The sequence below is a fragment of the Uloborus diversus genome, chromosome 2 (assembly GCF_026930045.1).
Source record: "Uloborus diversus isolate 005 chromosome 2, Udiv.v.3.1, whole genome shotgun sequence".
NCBI lineage: Eukaryota > Metazoa > Arthropoda > Arachnida > Araneae > Uloboridae > Uloborus > Uloborus diversus.
Window position 1 is genome coordinate 186,475,770 of NC_072732.1, and position 19,179 is coordinate 186,494,948.

At 33.5% G+C, this 19,179-nt stretch overlaps 1 protein-coding gene across 1 annotated transcript in view; it reads left to right on the forward strand.

Moving 5' to 3' along the window:
• Positions 1–328: 328 nt before the first annotated feature.
• LOC129217563 (crossover junction endonuclease MUS81-like) overlaps positions 329–19,179 on the forward strand; it is a 28,936-nt gene continuing 10,085 nt past the window's right edge. The window contains exons 1-8 of the mRNA XM_054851887.1: positions 329–519; positions 5,491–5,563; positions 8,035–8,112; positions 12,407–12,683; positions 15,016–15,226; positions 16,275–16,388; positions 16,488–16,583; positions 18,782–18,886. Of these exons, the coding sequence (XP_054707862.1) occupies positions 397–519; positions 5,491–5,563; positions 8,035–8,112; positions 12,407–12,683; positions 15,016–15,226; positions 16,275–16,388; positions 16,488–16,583; positions 18,782–18,886 (1,077 nt within the window). The 5' untranslated portion in view covers positions 329–396. The remainder of the gene's footprint in view (positions 520–5,490; positions 5,564–8,034; positions 8,113–12,406; positions 12,684–15,015; positions 15,227–16,274; positions 16,389–16,487; positions 16,584–18,781; positions 18,887–19,179) is intronic.

Here is a 19,179-nt window from a genome sequence, read left to right on the forward strand (position 1 = left end):
CATGTTATTGACATCAAATCACATTTATGACATGTAAGATCGAGCGAAACCATTTTGCAAGACATTAGGCAGTTTTTGAATAAATATTCGTCGAAATAACAAATGAAACTTGCAACATTACTAATTTCAAGAGTTAATTTGTGTTTTTGTGAAACATAAATTCAAATTACTCATTAAAACGTACCTCACAATCATCTAAATCCTCAGGCCCCCTCGTGTATCTACCGTTTGTTCGCGCGCCAAATCATTGCGTCGCCAAATGTCAAGGTTGCCGTAAATTTCCCTGTAAAAATCGCCAGGATTTAGCTGTAATTAATGTCCGCCAAACATTTCAAATGCGCGTAAATCGTGATTATAATTAAGTAGTATTTTTTATACGTAGGAAATTGAGTAAAAATGGATGCTAGACGTAAGAAAAAGAAATATAAGTGTCCAAATCCATTATTTGAGCAATGGCTTACCGAATGGAAAGCTGAAGCTGCAGAGAAAGGACTGAAGACACAGTTTACTTATGCAAAAGTATTTTCTCATACATGTTGTTTATTGCTCAAATAATTAGTTTATTGATTGTATTGTACATATTTTATTTCAATTATTTAAGCTCAGAAAATTTATCTGTATGTTTGTGTTAATAATAATATTTAAGTTAATAATAATATATAAAGTTACTGATCTGGGCGTAGGATTTAAAGTTTAGTCAACAGTGCAGCATAGCTAGTAACAAAGCCAATAAGATGCTTGGGTTTATCAATAGATCTATTTCAAACAAATTTAAATTAGTTCTTCTGCCCTTATATAGAAGTTTGGTAAGACCTCATTTGGAGTATGCTGTTCAGTTTTGATCTCCTTATCTTAAGAAAGATATTAAAGTATTGGAAAGGGTTCAAAGGCGGCTACAAGGCTAATAAATGGACTTTCTCATTTAGACTATAATTCAGGGGCGGATCCAGAAATTTCTGTTAGAGGGGTCAAGTTTTAATGGCCAAGGTGTTAGCCCTCATTTAATCAGAGGTACCAATTACCCCCAAGGGTGATATCGCACGCCATCATAAGCACCCTCTCCGCCGCTAAATTTTTTTATTGGAGCAACTCACGCCATGAATCATGTTTCCTTAAATTTTGATAAAAAATATCTCTTAAGGAAGATAGACTGGTCACAATACCCTAAGCTTTGACTTTGAGTATGTTTGATTATAACTATAAAAAGTTGGGAATAGCACACGAGACACACACACACCATGGGGTTAAGGCGGAACAGTGCTTTGAAAAAAAAAAAAAACATTAAGCTCATTGTTGCTAATTAGAGATGATTGTTTTTTTTTTTCGGAATGAACAAAAATTTCAAAATAGCTACAGTTAAGTAAACGTATCCAGTCAATCCTTTGAACGATGACGTGCTGAGAAAAAATGCTTTACAGAATCAGGGGGTGGGGGGAGAAGGTGAACATTGATTTCATGTTCAGTTTTTTCGGATCTGAAAAACTGAAGTTTAATAATAATCGTAATAGAATTCTTGTGATGGGGTCAGCTGACCCTTTGACCCTCCCCTGATTGCTACGATTCCAGGCTTAGAATGCTAAAAATGAACAGTCTTGAGCAAAGAAAAGAACGAGGGGAAATGATTCAGTTTTTTAAATTTATTAAAATGAAAGATGTTACAGGGCTGAAGTTTAGCATTGAAAACATGACAAGGGGTCATTGTTTTAAGCTATTTAAATCTCAGGCTAACATGGATATTAAGAAAATTTATTATTTTAGCAGCGTAGTGGAACCTTCGAACAGCTTACCGGAATAGGTGGTAATGAGCAAGGGAGTAGATAGTTTTAAGAGGGCCATTGGTCTTCACTGGGGATTGTAAATTGACTAGGACCAGCCTAGCTGGACCCAGAGCCTGTTGCTGGTCGTCACTTTTGTATTTGTAAATAATGTTCTCGAAATACATATCTGCATTTATCCCCGGTATCACAAACATTGCAATGTGTGTCACCCTTTCTTGAAAAAATCTGCTGACTATTCCTCAGTTAGGGAAAAAGTAACTTTAAAAAAGTTCTTGAATGATGCTGATGCAGGTAGATTTCAACTGTATATTTTCTGGGATATAATCCACAAGTAGCATGTACAGTAAACTCCCGATTATCGGCGGTCGGATTAACCGCTGCTCGGATTATCCGCGGCTCTTTTCACATTCCCCCCCAAAATTATGATCGTGTGATTGTTCGCTTTTAGATTTTACATTTTTTAATAATCAATGTCAGTAGATGCAATGTAGCAATGTTTTCAGTTATAATTTAAATGCATGCGCGAGTGTTATTAATATTAATATATATATATATATATATTTTTTTTTGCCATCGTATACACTAAGTATTGTTTTTTACTTATTATTCGGATTATCCGCGGTTACCGTGCCACCCTATTCCACGGATAATCGGAAGTTTACTGTACTTGTATTTAGCTTCTTCTGTTTAAGAATTTCTTTTCTTCGATTTAGATACTGAATTCAATCTATTGTTGGTTTATCTTGCAGTCTATTTTTTTATTTCTAACCTGTATTACAGACTGCTGAAAAAAAAATTCTTCTACTTTGCGTTTGGCACTTGTTTTGCAGAACATTTCTCAAAATCTTTATAATCTTTAAAAATTAAGCTATTTATAAGAATTCAAAGAAGTAAAAGAAAAAAAAAATCAAGATAATTTCTTCAGTATTTTCCTCCCTGAATTATCGAGAAATCTTGTAAAATCTATCTCCCACAAATCTTGTAAATACTATCACCTGGGAAATCAATTGCATATTTTAAATTTTTAGGATTGACATAACTTTATTTGTAGAGATGAGTAGAATTTTTTGCTTGTGATAAGCAGACAGCTATTTATAATGCAAAATATAGCATCATCAATCCAATTGTAAAGTTTAGGAGGATGCAAGTAACTAAAAGCTACTCTTTTTTTTTGTATGTGTGTAAAGACCATGGTTATGTCAATTTTTTATTTGAAAGTACAGTCGAACTTGGATAATTCGAAGTTCAAGGGGACAACGCAAAACTTCGAATTATCCAAACTTCGAATTATCTAATTTTTCTTAAAATTTTTATGACGGGAAAGAAATGGTAAATTATACTGCAGAAATTACGAAAACAAATATTTATTATTTTTAACTCAAATATTACAGCTGTTTAAAATACTGAAATATTTCTGCTTGCTTTAAAGAGCTTACTTGATTTTTTTTAACAAAATCTTCCAGAATATTTACAGCTCTAAACACACCTTCACTCACGTTGGGTTGTCCCTCTACTTAACGACGATATTCCGCTAGATGGAAAATTGCCTAACTTGCAGTTGGAATCGGCCGCAGCTCTTCTATCTCATCTTCAATATCTTCATCGTCTTCTTTTGAGTTGCTCTGTTTGTTAAGAACTTTGGATACAATATCCGTATCAGATAGTTCTTCACAAATCTCTACGTTTTCATCCACGTTGACGAAATCATTAAATGGCAAGCTGTCTGTCCATGCAATTGAGAGAGGTAAACTTTCTTCATCGAAAAGTTCGCTAACGGCGCCGCTTTTGACGAATCCTGCTTTCCGGAAACAGTTCGCTATCGTTTTTTGGCTCACTGAAGACCATGCATTTAAGCACATTCTTGATGCGTTGAGGAGGGTGACTGGAAACTTTATAGAAGAATCAGTAAGTAGGTGTTGCACTACTAGACTTCTGTAAAAATGCTTCAAATTTTTAATGACGCCTTGATCCATTGGTTGCACCACTGAAGTCATGTTTGGCGGAAAAAACTTCACTGTGACATTTTCCATTGATGGTATCAATTTGTGAGCCTGGCAGTTATCAATAAATAGAATAATTTTTCTGTTTTTTCTTTGATACATTCGATTTAGATCAAGCAGTCATTCTTCAAAAATATTTCTCGTCATCCATGCTTTCAAGTTAGAACGGTATTTTACAGGTTTTGTTTTTACGTTTTTAAAGCACCTTGGATTTTTTGATTTACCAATCATTAGTAATGGTAATTTTTCAGTACCATCCATATTTGCTCCCACAAGTAGGGTTATTCGCTCTTTGCTATGTTTTCCCCACTACATTTATCACCTTTAAAAGACAAAGTCTTTGGAGGGGTACACTTATAAAAAAGTCCGGTCTCGTCGACATTGAAAATGTCTCTTTCCTGTGTGTGCTGAATGATTTCAGCAACTTCTTCTTTCCACTGATTTGCTGCATCTTGGTCCACACTTGCGCTTTCTCCACACACGGACTTGAAAGAAATGCCATTCCTTTCCTTGAACCCATCCAACTATCCAGAACTTGCTTTGAAACTTTTGTTTCCTAAGCTGACAGCAAATTCTTCCGCTTTTGCTCGAACAAGAGTTCCACCGAGAGGGATGTTTTTGTCCCGCGCTTGCTTGAACCATCTCAAAACACACTCGTCCACATCTGGGTTATCTGGTTCTCGAGCTCGTTTGTGATTTGGATTAGATTTCAAAATTTTTTCCTTGTTTTTTAAAAAGGTGGAAAGAGTGTTCGGAGCTATTCCATACTCTTTTGCGATAATGCATTTCTTTTTTCACTCCTTTCTCTACCTCTAGTATGACAGCAATTTTTTGATCGAAAGATAAAATTTTATAAGGAACACGGGGCTTACTCAACGACATTGTACTGGACTCGCTCAGCAGAAACTAAAAGCTCATGGAGAAAACTCGAATGGTATTGACTCAATCCTGGTTTTGAAGGAAATGCTAAACGTGCACGTGTCATCAATGATTTATCCCATTGGCCAGAGTATCACTTGTCATTTACAAGAAAAGGGGTGGGAATCACCTTGTCGGAGGGTGTAAAAAACAGGTGGCTGGAGTCCTCCTGGAGACAGATGGTCTACATTCCTTTTCCCCCTTTTATCCCCGCGCTGTTTCCTAGAACAAATAAGAATACCCTCCCCCCACCCCTTTCTCTTCCTCACGGAATTTGCCATGGTAGCTAAAAATAACCCGGCCACCTTTCAAAAACTGTATTGAAACTACATTTTGTTCTTTTCTAAAGGAAAAAAACTTCGAATTAAAGAAGTTAGACTTCGAAATAACCAAGATTTTGTAGCATTAATTTGAATATAAGTTTCAAGGGACGGACAAAAAAATTCGAATTATTCACGAATTCGAATTAAAGACGTTCGAATTATTCAAGTTCGACTGTATTTTTTTGTGATTAGTAGCAATTTTTCAGGAGATATTTTGTTAATTAGAACATTGGATGCAGCGTCAAATTTTAAGCGTGAATAACTTGATTTTGGTGGCCATATATACAAAGAGATATTTCTGTACTCTTTGATTATGTATATAAAAAAAAGCTGTCTTCCTGCAATCTTTGGTGAAAATATTTGATGCTAATAGGAAAAAAATTGCCAATTTTCCAATTATTAACGAAATCTTCCCATTTTTCAGAAGAATTCTATAGCATTCATTTGATTACTTCAATTTTTCTTTTTTAGGCCCTTTCCTCATTGAGGAAGTACCCATTGCCATTATCATCTGGGAAAGAAGCAAAGATTTTAGAATATTTTGGTATGAAGTTGTTTCTTTCGTAAAAAATATTATTTTATTTTTGGTATATTCAAATGGGAGAAAATAACCAACAAATACATAATAAGGAAAAAAAGAAAAAGAATTGGTTTCTGACGAATTAGATTTTGCAATGAAGGATTGCTGCCAGCATTTGAACTTTTAAAAAAAAAATGTTTTAATAAATCTTTTTGAAACATTTTTTTCCCTTCTCTTTTTGAATTTCTATGCTTTATAGTTGATTACTCAGCCTTCGGAATCACAGGTGGTCCACTAGTGTGACTTATCTTTATACTCTTTTGCTGTCTTTGTATTTGTTTTTACACTTATTTTTAACTATTCCATTACATCTTTTTTTAATGAATTGATTGATGTACCACCTCCCAGATGCATATATACAGGATTGCCCACTTAGGGGGATCATTGACAGTTTTAGGTAAGGGAGGAGGTGTTTTTAGGATTTTTTTCTCATTAACTCTTGCTTTTGGGGGGGGGGGGAGCTTCATGGTATTTAGGGGGGGGGGGTGCCGCTTTGATCTTAGGTGGTGGGCACCCCTGGCATCTATCCTATATATGTAGGCACTAAGGTTAAATCTGTTCCTCCTTAATGATTACTTTAAAATCATTATGCTAGATTTGTTTGGTTTTAACACTAATTTGTTTTTTATAAATTACAGAGACTTAATTTTTAGCAAACTTGAAGTGGATTCAAATTGTGCTTTGGAGCTTCCCGCTGTCCGTAAATGGTGTCGTATTTTTCTCTCAACATTTTTGGCCCTCTTATCCCCTTTGCCACTAAGTGCCACACTTCATTTTACTCCTTGCTATAATTTTACATAAACTTATTCTTATTAAAAAAGGTGCAATGTCACACCTCCCCCCCCCTCCCCATTTTCACAAATTCACAATTTCATGAACTCCCTTCCTCCTCAAAGTTAGACATCATTTGTGGACAGTCCATACCCTTATGTAAATTTTTTTATACTGTTGAACCTTGTTAATTCAAGCACGTTTAAAACAAATTGCTGCTAAGACAAACTATATTTGCAATCCCTGTCCTTTCTCATTTATAAGTAAAAGTTTTTGAATAAAACAAACTATGGTTAAAACAGATTAAGTTTAAAGGGCCCTTTGAGTTCATTTTTGATTATATTGAAAAAATATGTAAAGGATTTTTTTGCCAAGTGTTTTAGATTTCAAATACCCCTTTAATAGTTAGAAATGAGCAGTTGCTAGGCATATTTAATGACCAAAAATTTCATTTTCACACTCAGATTTCTAATCTAAGGCACCAAATTTGAGTCCTAAAGTTTTTTTCTCTGACTTAATGCAAACAACCTGAAAAATTAACCTGAAAGGGCAAACATTTCTTCAATTGCTATTTTTTTAAAAAAAAATTCTTGTGCACATTTATGTTTTTTTGTGTTTTGTAAAATGGCACCTAAACTTTTCATTTTGACTCTATAAAAACATATCCTGGATGTCATCATGCCACCTACAATAAAACCTTGCTTCTGCAGCAAAAATTTCGACATAGCGACATTTATTCCTAGCACTATCTTTCATTTATTTTTATCTTGTAGTATAATCTTACAGAATTCAAGCAAAGCTATAAAATGGATAAAATAGGTTTTCAGATCGCAAAGATTTTTTAAGCTAGAGGAGCTTCTATTTCAGTTTGAACTATTTCTTTTATGGACATGTTGAGTTTGGAATTTGGACAAAGTAATATTTTAAAGCTTGGTTATGCATAGCTGCCAACTTGTACAATTTAGCTGTACATTGTAAGATTTTTGGACGTTTTGTACGATTGTGTGGCCTTATGGCAGATTTGTACAATTTTAGGTTTTTGGTTTTAATTTTACGATACATCGCGAACGGTTGAAGTTTACTTTTACTTCCAGCACTTTTGAGAGCAACCCCTAACATTCTATTATTTTTAAATTTATTTATTTTATTTTAATTTTATTATTATTATTATTTTTTGCTTATAAAAGCACAGAGCAAGTAAAGGTAAGGATTTCAAAATATAATATTAATTTTAATACTTTGCTTTATAATGGTCAAAAAAGCGTAGAAATATAGCCACCGCGTACATTGTAAGATTTTTTAAGTTGGCATGTTGGCAGCTATGGTTATGTGGAGAAGATGCTTTTCTAAAAGATATTTAATTCAAATAAAATTAAGAATATTTAGTTAAAGGTGAAATAATGGCCAATAATCTTTCCAAATCCAATGTTTTTATTTTCAAACTATTGAATGCATCTTCTAGAAAAGAGTTATGTGCATTTATTCGAATAAATTACTTGTCTTGTAAAGTTCAGTTATTAACCTCAGAATTCTCTGATTTGTATGATCTCTGAAATACTATGTAAAGTTTCTTTCCTGCTTTTTTTTTTTTTTTGCAAATTTGTAAAGTTTAAAAATAAAGAATTTTGAGTGGTGTGATATTTTTATTTTTTATTATATTACAGGAGACAAAATATGCTCCATGCTAGATGCAAAACTTAAAGAATGGAAGCAAGGTACACAACCCGCTTCACCTAAAAAAGGTACTCAAGACTTTTTTATACTTAAAAAAATTATCAGGTTAAGACATCTAACATAAACACATCAAATTCATAATTATAAATTGAAAAAATTTAATAAGCTTTTTTCAAGTGGTATAGTACAACCTCGATATCTCGAATCTCTCGGGAAGGAAAAAAAAAATTGAGATATAAAGGTTTCGAGTTATTAAGGTTTTGAAAAAAAAAAAACAAATAATTCTCACAATGACATGTAGATGTATCACACTGCATAAACGACAAAGATTAATGATTTCTTTTAGCACTTTTCTAAGTTTTAAATACATTTACATACCTGTTTTAATGTGATGACAATAGCTTGGAAATCTAATTTACAGGGAAAGAAAATAAGAACAAATTATTAAAAGAAAAAGTCCTTAATCGAAGTCTGCCTTCTAACAGAGTTCTTTTGAATCTGCACAGTTTTTTCTAATGCAGCAATTGCAGCAGATGATTCTGCTCCAATATTGTCTGTTGTTTCAAGAAATCGCCGCAGCAATTGCATTGCATTCTCTGCTTCTCTTATGGAGACTTTCTCAAACTCTTGTGGTTGCTCCATTTCTTCGCTTTCTTCGTCAGAAACCTTTTTCACTAGCAGGAAAACCTGCTTTGATAAAACAGTTTCTTATGGTGGTCTCTGTAACATTTCTCCATGCAAAATCAGCCATTCTCATAGCTTGCAAAATGTTAATTGAAAAATTGCATGTTTTATCTTCAGCAACGCTATCCAGAAGACTTCTGACGTGTTGGCAAAAGCCATTATTTTGGTTCTTGGAGAGATTCGTAAAACCTTGACTGTATTTTAAATTGTTTAAAACTTACCTGCAAATTCAAACCTATCCGAGAAAAATAGATTCCCGGTTTTAAAAGACGTAAATTATCTGGCGGACGTATGAAATCCCCAAGTGACTAAACACCCAACAAGTCAATCACGTGTTTCCCCATTGGCGGATGTGACGTCAGAACTCAGAGTTGAGGATCTTTCTGCTGAAAGCAGTAAAGAAGATAATTTAAAAGTAGCAACAGTTAAAATAGTAACTGTGTTGAGTTGCTTTGAGATGCAACAGATGCAAATTTGGATGACGTCACGTCATTGCGTCGGGGTAACAGTGATGGTTTAAATAGAAAGTCAATCAATCGATCGATCTCTTATGATTTGCCTCCGTTCAGCAGACGGTTTGTTTTGATATGAGCATGTGAGCTCTGATCGATTTGTCGACGCAGGGGACGTGGAAGTTTATGAAAGAAATGTAAAATTAAAGTTCGTTTTGCCTGCCTGAAGTGCAGGATAATTTCTGAAACAGTACCCTATGTTTAGAAGGCGGTTTTGTGAAAATAAAATTAAAAGAAATAAAGAGTTGATGTATAAGAATTAGGCTTAACAGGACCAGAGGACCGAAGCTGCTCATCATAGGTTCCGAGCTGGTCGGACCGTACAGGTTCAGTGTAGGGTGAGGCATTTCTTCGACTGCATGTCCCCTATTAGGGTGAGGTGACCTCTAATAGACTATACTACTGAATGTTCTCCTGTTTGGCAAAGAAACCAGGTAAATAATTTCCTGTACTGCATATGGTGAGGAGTCCTCTACTGTGGTATGGGTGTGCCTGGAATGCAGTGACCATTGACAGAGGATGGTCTGTTGTCTACGAGTGGACGTGTGGTTTTTTCAACTCAAAAGTTCATCCTTTTGATGGATGTGGCTTTCATGTTTTGTGTGCCAAGTGCTTGTGAGTGGACTTACAAGGGTATGAAATTTTTCCAATAGTTTTTCTTGGAAATGTGGCATGCTGTTTAGGGTTGTTAATTGAGGACGTTTTAGAACTGAAATTTAGAGAAAACGAATAATGTGATATTTCTTGTTGATGTATGTTGGGGGAAATATATTTAATTTGTTTATGGGGATTTGATTTTATAAATGTTGAATGTTTGTTTTTCCTATTTATACTTATACATATATTTTAAATAAAATGTTATTTAAATTGAAATTCAGTTTCCATTGCTTCATTTCTCCCGAACTTACCATTCCACATCCGTTGGTCCTTTTCCCGAGGACCAACATGACGAGTTGCGCTCTATAACCTACTTTGAAGCTACGGATAATTCCCTGGTCTAGTGGCTGCAATTTCGAAGTCATATTTGGGGGCCAAAACTTCACAGTAATGTTTTTCAGAATTGGAAGACTAACATGAGCATTGCAATTATCGATGAAAAGGAGAATGTGTCTTTTTTCCTTTGACATTTTTTTATCAATTTCCTTCAGCCAGTCGGAGAATATTTCGCTGGTCATCCAAGCTTTTGCATTAGCTTTATAGGCCATTGGAAAAGACTTCACTTTCGCAAAGCACCTGGGCTTCTTCAAACGTCCTATCATAAGATGAGTGAGCTTTTCTTTTCCACTTTGATTTGCAGCCAGGAGCACAGTAACATGAAGCTTACTTTGCTTGCCCCCTCTGCTTTCTTCTCCTTTGAATACAGCGGTTTTGTTAGGCAAGTACTGAAAGAACAATCCAGTTTCGTCAGCATTAAACACATCATCTGGTTTGTAGTCTTTTAGAAGAGAAGGCAGTTCTGCAAGCCACTTTTCACAGGTTTGTGGATTGACGGAAGCACTTTCACCGCAAAGTTTCCGAAAAACGATGTTGTGTCTCTTTTTAAAGTTTTCCAACCAACCGTTGCTGGCTTTAAATTCATTTTCTGCACCCAGTTCTTTTGCAAAATCTTCTGCTTTCTGCTGCAACATGAGTCCACTTACAGGAATGTTCTGATCGCGGCATTAAATAAACCATTTTCACACTCATTCCTCCTACTCGCTGATTTTCGAATTTTCATTTTTTTACAATTTACTTGATCATAGTTTTTTTCAATAGGTAGACGGATTTTTGTTATTGTTGACAGTGTACTGGTAGAAATTTTAAATTTAGCAGCAATTTCAATTTTCTTCATCAGTATGTTTTCATCAACAAACTTCAAGATTTTAATTTTATCCTCAATTGATAACACATTCAATTTACGCTTTACACTAGCCATTTTGCAGGAGTTAAAAATAAGACTGTAGAAGTCAAGAAGAATGCATTTTTGCTGGAAAACTGGTCAACTACAAAAATTCGACCCCCTGTTGTCAAAGTGAGCACGTGTTCCAAACCAGAAGAGAAAAGATAGATTCTAACCTTCAGAGAAAACAAACAAAAGACCTCAGCACCTCCTCATACCAACGCTTCCCTATTCTCTTACCCCAGTCCTTTATTCTCATACTTTCCAGGAAAAAAGGGTGAAGAGCTACATGCAGATGTCTCCATAACTGGTTCTGCTAGAAAATTTTCCAAGGGGAAAGCATCAATAAAACCTTGCTTCTGCAGCAAAAATTTCGACATAGCGAGGGTTTCGAAAAATTATTTTAGATAAGTATAGAAAATACTTAAGAGTTTTATGCAAAGTGCTGGGGAATTTTTTTTTTTTTTTTGAGATATCAAGAGTTTTGAGATAAAGAGTTTCGAGATATCAAGGTTTGACTGTACTTCTTTCTTATAGGTTTCCCCAACAAAACCCATTTTTAATCTTCATGATTATTTTCTTATTTTACTTATTGTCTCCATGTTTGGTCAAAGAGACATAGAAACTACTTCATTGGTGTAATGTGCCTTTTAATAGCCTTTAAGACGAAACAAGACTAAATGTTTCTCTAAAATAAAAAATAATATAATAAATTTTCAAAAAAGCTATTAAATGCACAATAAATCTCTTTAAAATAATTGTCCAAATCACTTTAAATGCTCCATTAACATGTAAACTCAACTGCCAACTATATATATTGAGCATTTTCTTCAACCTGGAGGATACTCATGTTGTTTGTGCTGTGTGTAGAGCAGTGGATTCTTACATTAGTCCTCTCTTAATACTTTTAATTGTATAAAGCCCGTATTCGTTTTGGGTTTCTTAAAATAGTAAATCAAGTGAATCCAATTATGATGCATATTTCCTTGCGTTCGACAAACCTCACCGGTCGACCGGTAAGGTTACTAACCGCAGCATTCTATGATCAACTGGTTACCATTCTAAGCTGTTGATTGGTTGATTGGAGCACGTGATCATTAGCTGTCACGTGATTAACTAACCTGTCACTACTGGTCGTGCTTGTCGAACGTAAGCTTTGAAAGATTTAAGGACTTCTTTATGCTGCTTTTTGTATTGTTTCATGATTTTTCTTCATAATATTTCTAACTTAAACATTTGAAATGCATCAAGATTCAACTTACAGTTTATTTTATCTTCATTTACTAGGTACTCAAGGTAGTTTACAATCTTCTCAGGAATCTTCTTCATCCAGTTCCACTTCTTTACCAGATGTGCCAAGCAAACCAAAAGCAGCAACTAAAAACTCTGTTGAAGTGAAAGTTATTAGCAAAGGTAGAGTTTTTCCAGCACCAAAAGCTGTATGTGAGCGCTCAAGTACAGAATCATTGGATGATGGAATTGATGTAGCAGATGATACTTTTTTTCTCCTACCTGGAAGCTTTAGTGTTGTTCTGTGTGTTGACAATTGTGAAACACTTTCAGGGTATGAATGTGTTTTACTGATTTATTATTGTTTTTTTTTTTCAATATGCCATCAGGGTTGCCAACTGCTCCCCATTTTGCAGAGTTATTCCGCAAAAATGGGGAACCTCTGCGGCTCCACAAAGAAGTTATTTTGCTCTGCATTTCCTGGCCGAACGTTTTTGAACTTATATTTTGCTATTATCATGTCAAACATCTAAATATGGGAAATTAAAGATACTTATACTCAAAGATTGGAATGATGTTTAAAGCTGTTTTATTAATTTAAAAATAATTATTTTTACACTAGTGTTTAAAATGATTATTAAAGTTCTAAAACAATTTTAATTATGTGGTTTTAGTTATTTTAATTGGATTTTATACACAAAATACCGAACTGCTCCACAAAATTTCAAATTGCTCCTCAAAATCACCGCAAATGCTCCTCATATTGTTCCGCTAAGGTTGGCAACCTTGTGCTATTATTTTCTCAAAAGAATCTTACTTTAGTTTTTTTGAACTGAGTCAGTACATATAAGAAAAATTTCATTTCTGTATCTTATCTTAAATCTCCATGTAGAGTAGATACGTTTTTTTTGAACAATCACGATTGCTTATTGCTTTTATTTGACTGTTTTTGACGTTCCTTTGATTTTTCCCACCAGCACCCTCTGCAGCATCACCGTCGACCTGGTCCTCACGATGCTGCACCTCTAGCGAAAACCGTCTCCAGGTTTCGTCAATATCCTATACTTACACGCATACATACACGCACCTACACACATATACATATATACACCTACACACATACACAAACACATACACGCACCTACACACTCACATACACACAACTACCCACACACTCATGCCTGCACACAGACACAAACACATATGCCTACACACACATACACATACCACACACCTACACACATACACACAACTACCCACACACTCATGCCTGCACACAGACACAAACACACATGCCTACACACACACACATACCCCCACACACAAACACACACGCTTACATATACACACACACTCGTGATTGCGAAAAACATAATTTGAATTCAAGATGACAAAATTCAAATTATTATTATTTTTTTGTTTTGTTTTGTTTTGAGAAGATTTATTTTGCCATTTTTAAACCATTAAATATATTTAAGCATAAATTAGTGGATTATTTTCCCTAAAAGAAAATATCTTTCCTGTTGGAAATAATTCATTCATTTTCCCCTTGGCAAACCCAATGGCTCCCCTATTTTCATATTTTTTCCTCTGATCCTGCAGATTTGTTCTATGGCACCTAGAAGGCTGTGTGGCCTCAGCTGAGGAACCCTGAAAGTGAAGAACCAAAACCAAACACAGGACTTGATGTAGTGCTAAACCTGATGTTTCAGTAGTCATATTCATCTGTTTCATTGGCACAGCTAGCTATTCTAGAACATAGAATTTTGGCAGTTTGGGATATGTCCATATGTCGGGACAGAGCTGATGACCGATGAATATGTATAATGGCATGTTATAATTACACATACTAGATTGAGTCAAAGTCTTTTATCAAATCTATATGTTACAAAACCATATACAGTGAAACCTGTGTATAACAATACTGTCTATTACAATAAACTTGTCTATAATGATATTTTTCTGAGTCCCAGGAAAATTTCAGCATAAATAATCTAACTGTCTATAACGATAACCTGTCTGTAACAATTTCTTTTTAGGTCCCAACAGTATTGTTGTAGGCAGGTTTTACTGTACAGTCAACTCTCAATAACTCCAAGTCCCAAGGGACCTGCTAAAAACTTCAAGTTATTGGTAATTTGAGTTATGATGGGAAGTTCCCACAGCCTCTCAAGAGTCCGGGACCCAATGAAAACTTAGAGATAAAGGAATATGTTAGTTATAAGGCTTTGAGTTGTCAATAGTTGACTGTATCAGCCAAACCTCTGTATTATTCCCGCTCAAAAAGATAATTGCATTTTTGTAGAAATCTTTTCTGACAATCAGTAAAAGATTTCAGTTTACAATATTTAGTTTTATATGCATGCCTAAAATTTAATGCATGCTTGTTTCATTTATTTATTAATTTCTCTATTGTTTTCCATCACGCAACTAAAAGTAATGCCAGTGCTAATAGATAATCACTAATAGGTCTTACTGTTAGTTTTGGTCATTATTTTGTTTCTGTTTGTATATTCTTGCAAATTTTCGATTTAACTTTGATATTAAAATGATATACAAGGTAAATATTCTGCTAATAAAATGAAATAGACATTTGTTTTTGCTTTTCATGTTAAATTTTTGTATTTTTATTCTCTATCTGTTTCTGAAATCATTTTTCTCCTTAGTCAAGGAAGAAATAGGAAGTTGTTTCTTTCTGAACTTCAGAAAAGTGGTGTGGAGTTTGAAGTAAGAAAGCTTCATGTTGGAGATTTTTTATGGGTAGCGCGAGAGCATTCAAATACACAGAGAGAATTGGTATTAGATTTTATCATTGAAAGGAAAAGGCTGGATGATTTTGCTCACAGTATCAAGGATGGACGATTCAGAGAACAAAAGGTTTGAAGTTTTGATAATTGTTGCTATTTAATGTAGTTTTCTTTTTTGTTGTTATTGTTATTTTTTTTAAGGATTGATTTGTATCAAACTGATATTTTTTTAATTCATTGAAACTTGCTTTAAAATGCTTCACATTGCTGAAATTTTTAATGTTTTACATCCTTTTCTTTGCTAGCGTCAATTTCTCATACTGAAATTGGTTAAGAATTAAAACTACAGTGAAGCACTATTTATGTTTTAAAGGGACTGCATGAAAAAAGCATATTAATGAAAAAACATATTATAGGTACATATTAATATGTATTACACTCTGCATGGTCCAATTTAAAAAACGCATAATTGATAAAAGCGTATAAAAGAGAAACATATAAACGATGCTTCATTGTATGTCTTTTGACTGTTTGAGTAAATTAATATTGAAAAAAAGTTATTACAAAATCTTTACTGAAAAAACATTTTAAATTTTTAGAAACTGAATGAAAAAATATCAGTAGCATAATTACAGTGAGTGTAAGTGTGTAGCATAAGAATTTTGATTGAATTGGTTTTCTCGCCTATCAAATTGTTTTTAGGGAGTATTTTATTTTGGGCTCACATTTTTCTTGTCTACCATAATTCAGTTACAGTTACGGATTGGACATGACAATGGGTGGTTTTATTATCCACGTGGGCTCTTTTATAACCCCCCTTTTGTTTGCAGATTAGGTCAAATTCACCCTGTGTGTATGTTTATCAGAAATTAAAACAAGAAATCTGTCACATACTTTTTTTTTGTGGCTAAAGACAAATTAAATAAAAACATTTCTGCTTTCAAAAGAAATATTCAAGTCAAAAAGGATTGAAATAGGTTCATATTTGATATGCATAAACTGTTTCATTTCTTTAATTTTGGTGTTTTTTTTTTTAAATTTCAAATGGCAGAGAACTTGTCAAATTGATAAAAGACAAACATAACTAAAACCGAAGAACCGGAAGAAAAAAAGTCATTGTCTCAACATATATGTTTGTACATTAAATTGTGTAATGAATGTGAATTTTTAATTTTCAGTTTCGTATGAGGAATTCTGGTTTGAAGAATCCTATCTATTTAGTTGAACATTACAATGTTAAATATTGCGGCCTACCGGAAGCTACATTGGAGCAAGCTTTAGCAAACACGCAGGTTGGTAATCATTTCACTGAGGTTTAATGTGAAAATTTAAATTTAAAAAAAATGTGCTGATCTGCTGCTATTTAATACCTTTTCTTATATATCTTACAGATAATTGACGGCTTCCTAATTAAGCGTACTCAAGGAGTTAAGGAATCTGTTTCTTATTTGTCGCTTATGACAAAACTCATTAAGAATAAATATCAGGTAATCTTAACCTAAATTTTTAAAATTATTTTTAATAATTAAAGTAAATTTCATCTGTTTCATAAATTAGCATCTATTTTCTAATGTATTAATTCAATGCTAGTATTGTTGTATTGGTAGTTACAAGCCCTCTCCCCCTTCCACTCTCAATCTTTTACTTTTAAATCTCAGAATTATTCTTTGTTGGCTTTTGGCAGTGGTTCCCAACCTTTTTTTGCCTTGTGAACCCCTTCCAAAATCTACTAGCTTTGCGAACCCCTTAATTAGTGACAAGGCACCCCCCTCCCACGCACATAATAAAATTTGTTAGAAATTTTTTACCTTCAGAAACAAAAATAATAATTGCAAAATATAGAAGTATGACCTTTGCTGAAATGATGCCAAAAGAATGGTTTCAAAACAAATTCAACCGAACAAACCCAGTGATAAAAGTTTTTGCCAACTTTGGAAAAAAAATTTTTTTAATGGGATGGTTGAGCAACAAAGAAGTTCCAAGTTTAGTTTTAATGCTTTGACAGTTTCAGTCTTACATTAGGTTCAGCATTTAATTTCCTTCTGATTTTTTTTTGCTATGCACTAAAACTCATTTTTCCATTAGAAACTTTGTCAAAAAAGGGTAGTAAAATTAAAAATGTCCCCCCCCCCCGAAACAACATTACATTTATTTAGAATGCAAAATCAGTCAATTAAAAAAGGATCTTTAAAATAGCTTTTAGAGAAAGCGTCTCAGATTGACAAAATGATCTTTATTCTTCCAGTAAAATGAGAAACTTTTCTAAATTTATTTCTTCTTAAAAAGGACCACAAATCTAGCTTGATAAGGATATACTATGTACATTAATCATTAGAGCGCTAAAAAAATTTCTTATCCTTAAAATGCGTATTAATTTTTTATTTCATTTCATTTTTGAAAAATAATAAAAACACCTACAGTTAACTGTAATTGTTACATAAACAGTAAATTTTACAAAGAAAAATATTTTTATGTTTACTTATTACTAGAAAGTTTTTTTGCCCAAATTTTATTGCTCCTTTTAGATACAGCACAAATTAATTTTCATTTTTTAATTATGTAAAAAAAAAATTACGATGTTCCTCACACTGTCGCAAGTTTCTCTCAGGAACTTTTCCTAAAGTTTTTTTTTCTTTTCACTCTTCCTACTAGGTACTGTGCAAATAATTGCAACAAACAGCAGCGCCATGAAACTTATTCTGGCACCTGCATTTTCAGTGAAGGACAAGAAAAGCACGATAACCTGATAGCTCCTCGTAGCACTCAAATGGTAAAGAAACTAAACATCAAAATTAACAAAAGCTGTTTCGGAGGTTTGAATATGTTTCTATCGAGTTGAATCGAATTTTCCAACCAAACTGAGAAAACTGAAGCATTTATATGTTTTCCTCTAAAAGTACATTGCTTTCAAAAGTTGAACTTTTTCGACACGAGTTTAATTCTACATTCTACAATGCTTAATGAAAATGAAAAAAACCTGTGTCTTGTAATGACAGACTTAGATCTTTTATTTACAAAATAGAATGTCAGCAGCATGAGTGCTAACATTTGTATCCAAAGAGTATCGAATGGGCCAGAGACAAATGAATAAATGATGAATGGAAAGCGCTTGAATTTGAGACTTCATCTCAAGCAACCATGTTTAAATTCGGCTATTAAAATATTATTTTCATGAACCCCCTTTGTACCTCTCGCGAACCCCCAGGGGTTTGCACACCGCGGGTTGGGAACCGATGGCTTATGGCATAGGATGATTGTTTAGATTTCTTCGATGCCCGGGATTGAACTTACGTCGGTAGAACAAAAAAGCTGTGGGTAAATTTAATAAATCATTGTCGGATTTACTGACTTTCTTTCTTGCGAAAGGTTAAATTTTACAAATAATCATTTTTCAAGTACATTTTTTTTGGGGGGGGGGGGAAGGGGGGAATTGACACAATATGGTTTCTTATATTTTGAATGTTTCATATTAAAAATCCAAGGTTTGAAATTCCGGAAGTAAAGTAAAAATACATGCTAAAAATGTCGCATCTGTGCAAATAGATTGATCATTAAAAAAACTTTATTCACCATTTCTTTTTGAATTAGGCAAACATTTTCCTCAAAACTAATTCATATGTTTGGATGTATTCTGCACTATGGTAATTTCTTTTCAATTATTTTCGAAATTCACTCTTATTTTTAGAACCAGACTCTGAGATCTGCATCAAAAAACTTATTAAAAAAGAAAAATGTGCCAAATGCCTTCATAACTTTCACTGAATTCAACTGTTCATCCATGAAAAATAAGGTAAGATATTATGTATCTATTGTTTTAAGTAAAATGAAGTTGTCAATCGAGAAAATAGTTAAAATTACTTACATCATTTATTTTACTTAAAAAAAGCCTCACAAGTTGATGCATTGATAAAGAATCTCCTTGGCTACTCTGAAATATTTATCTGCAGTAAAATGCTTTTTTTTTCTTTTTAATTTGAGCCTCTAATACATTATTTTACTCATCGTTGCTACTCAAGGATAATATATTTTTAAAGCATTTTATACCAAATTTATTATTAAGTTAATTGTTCAAGATATTAAAGT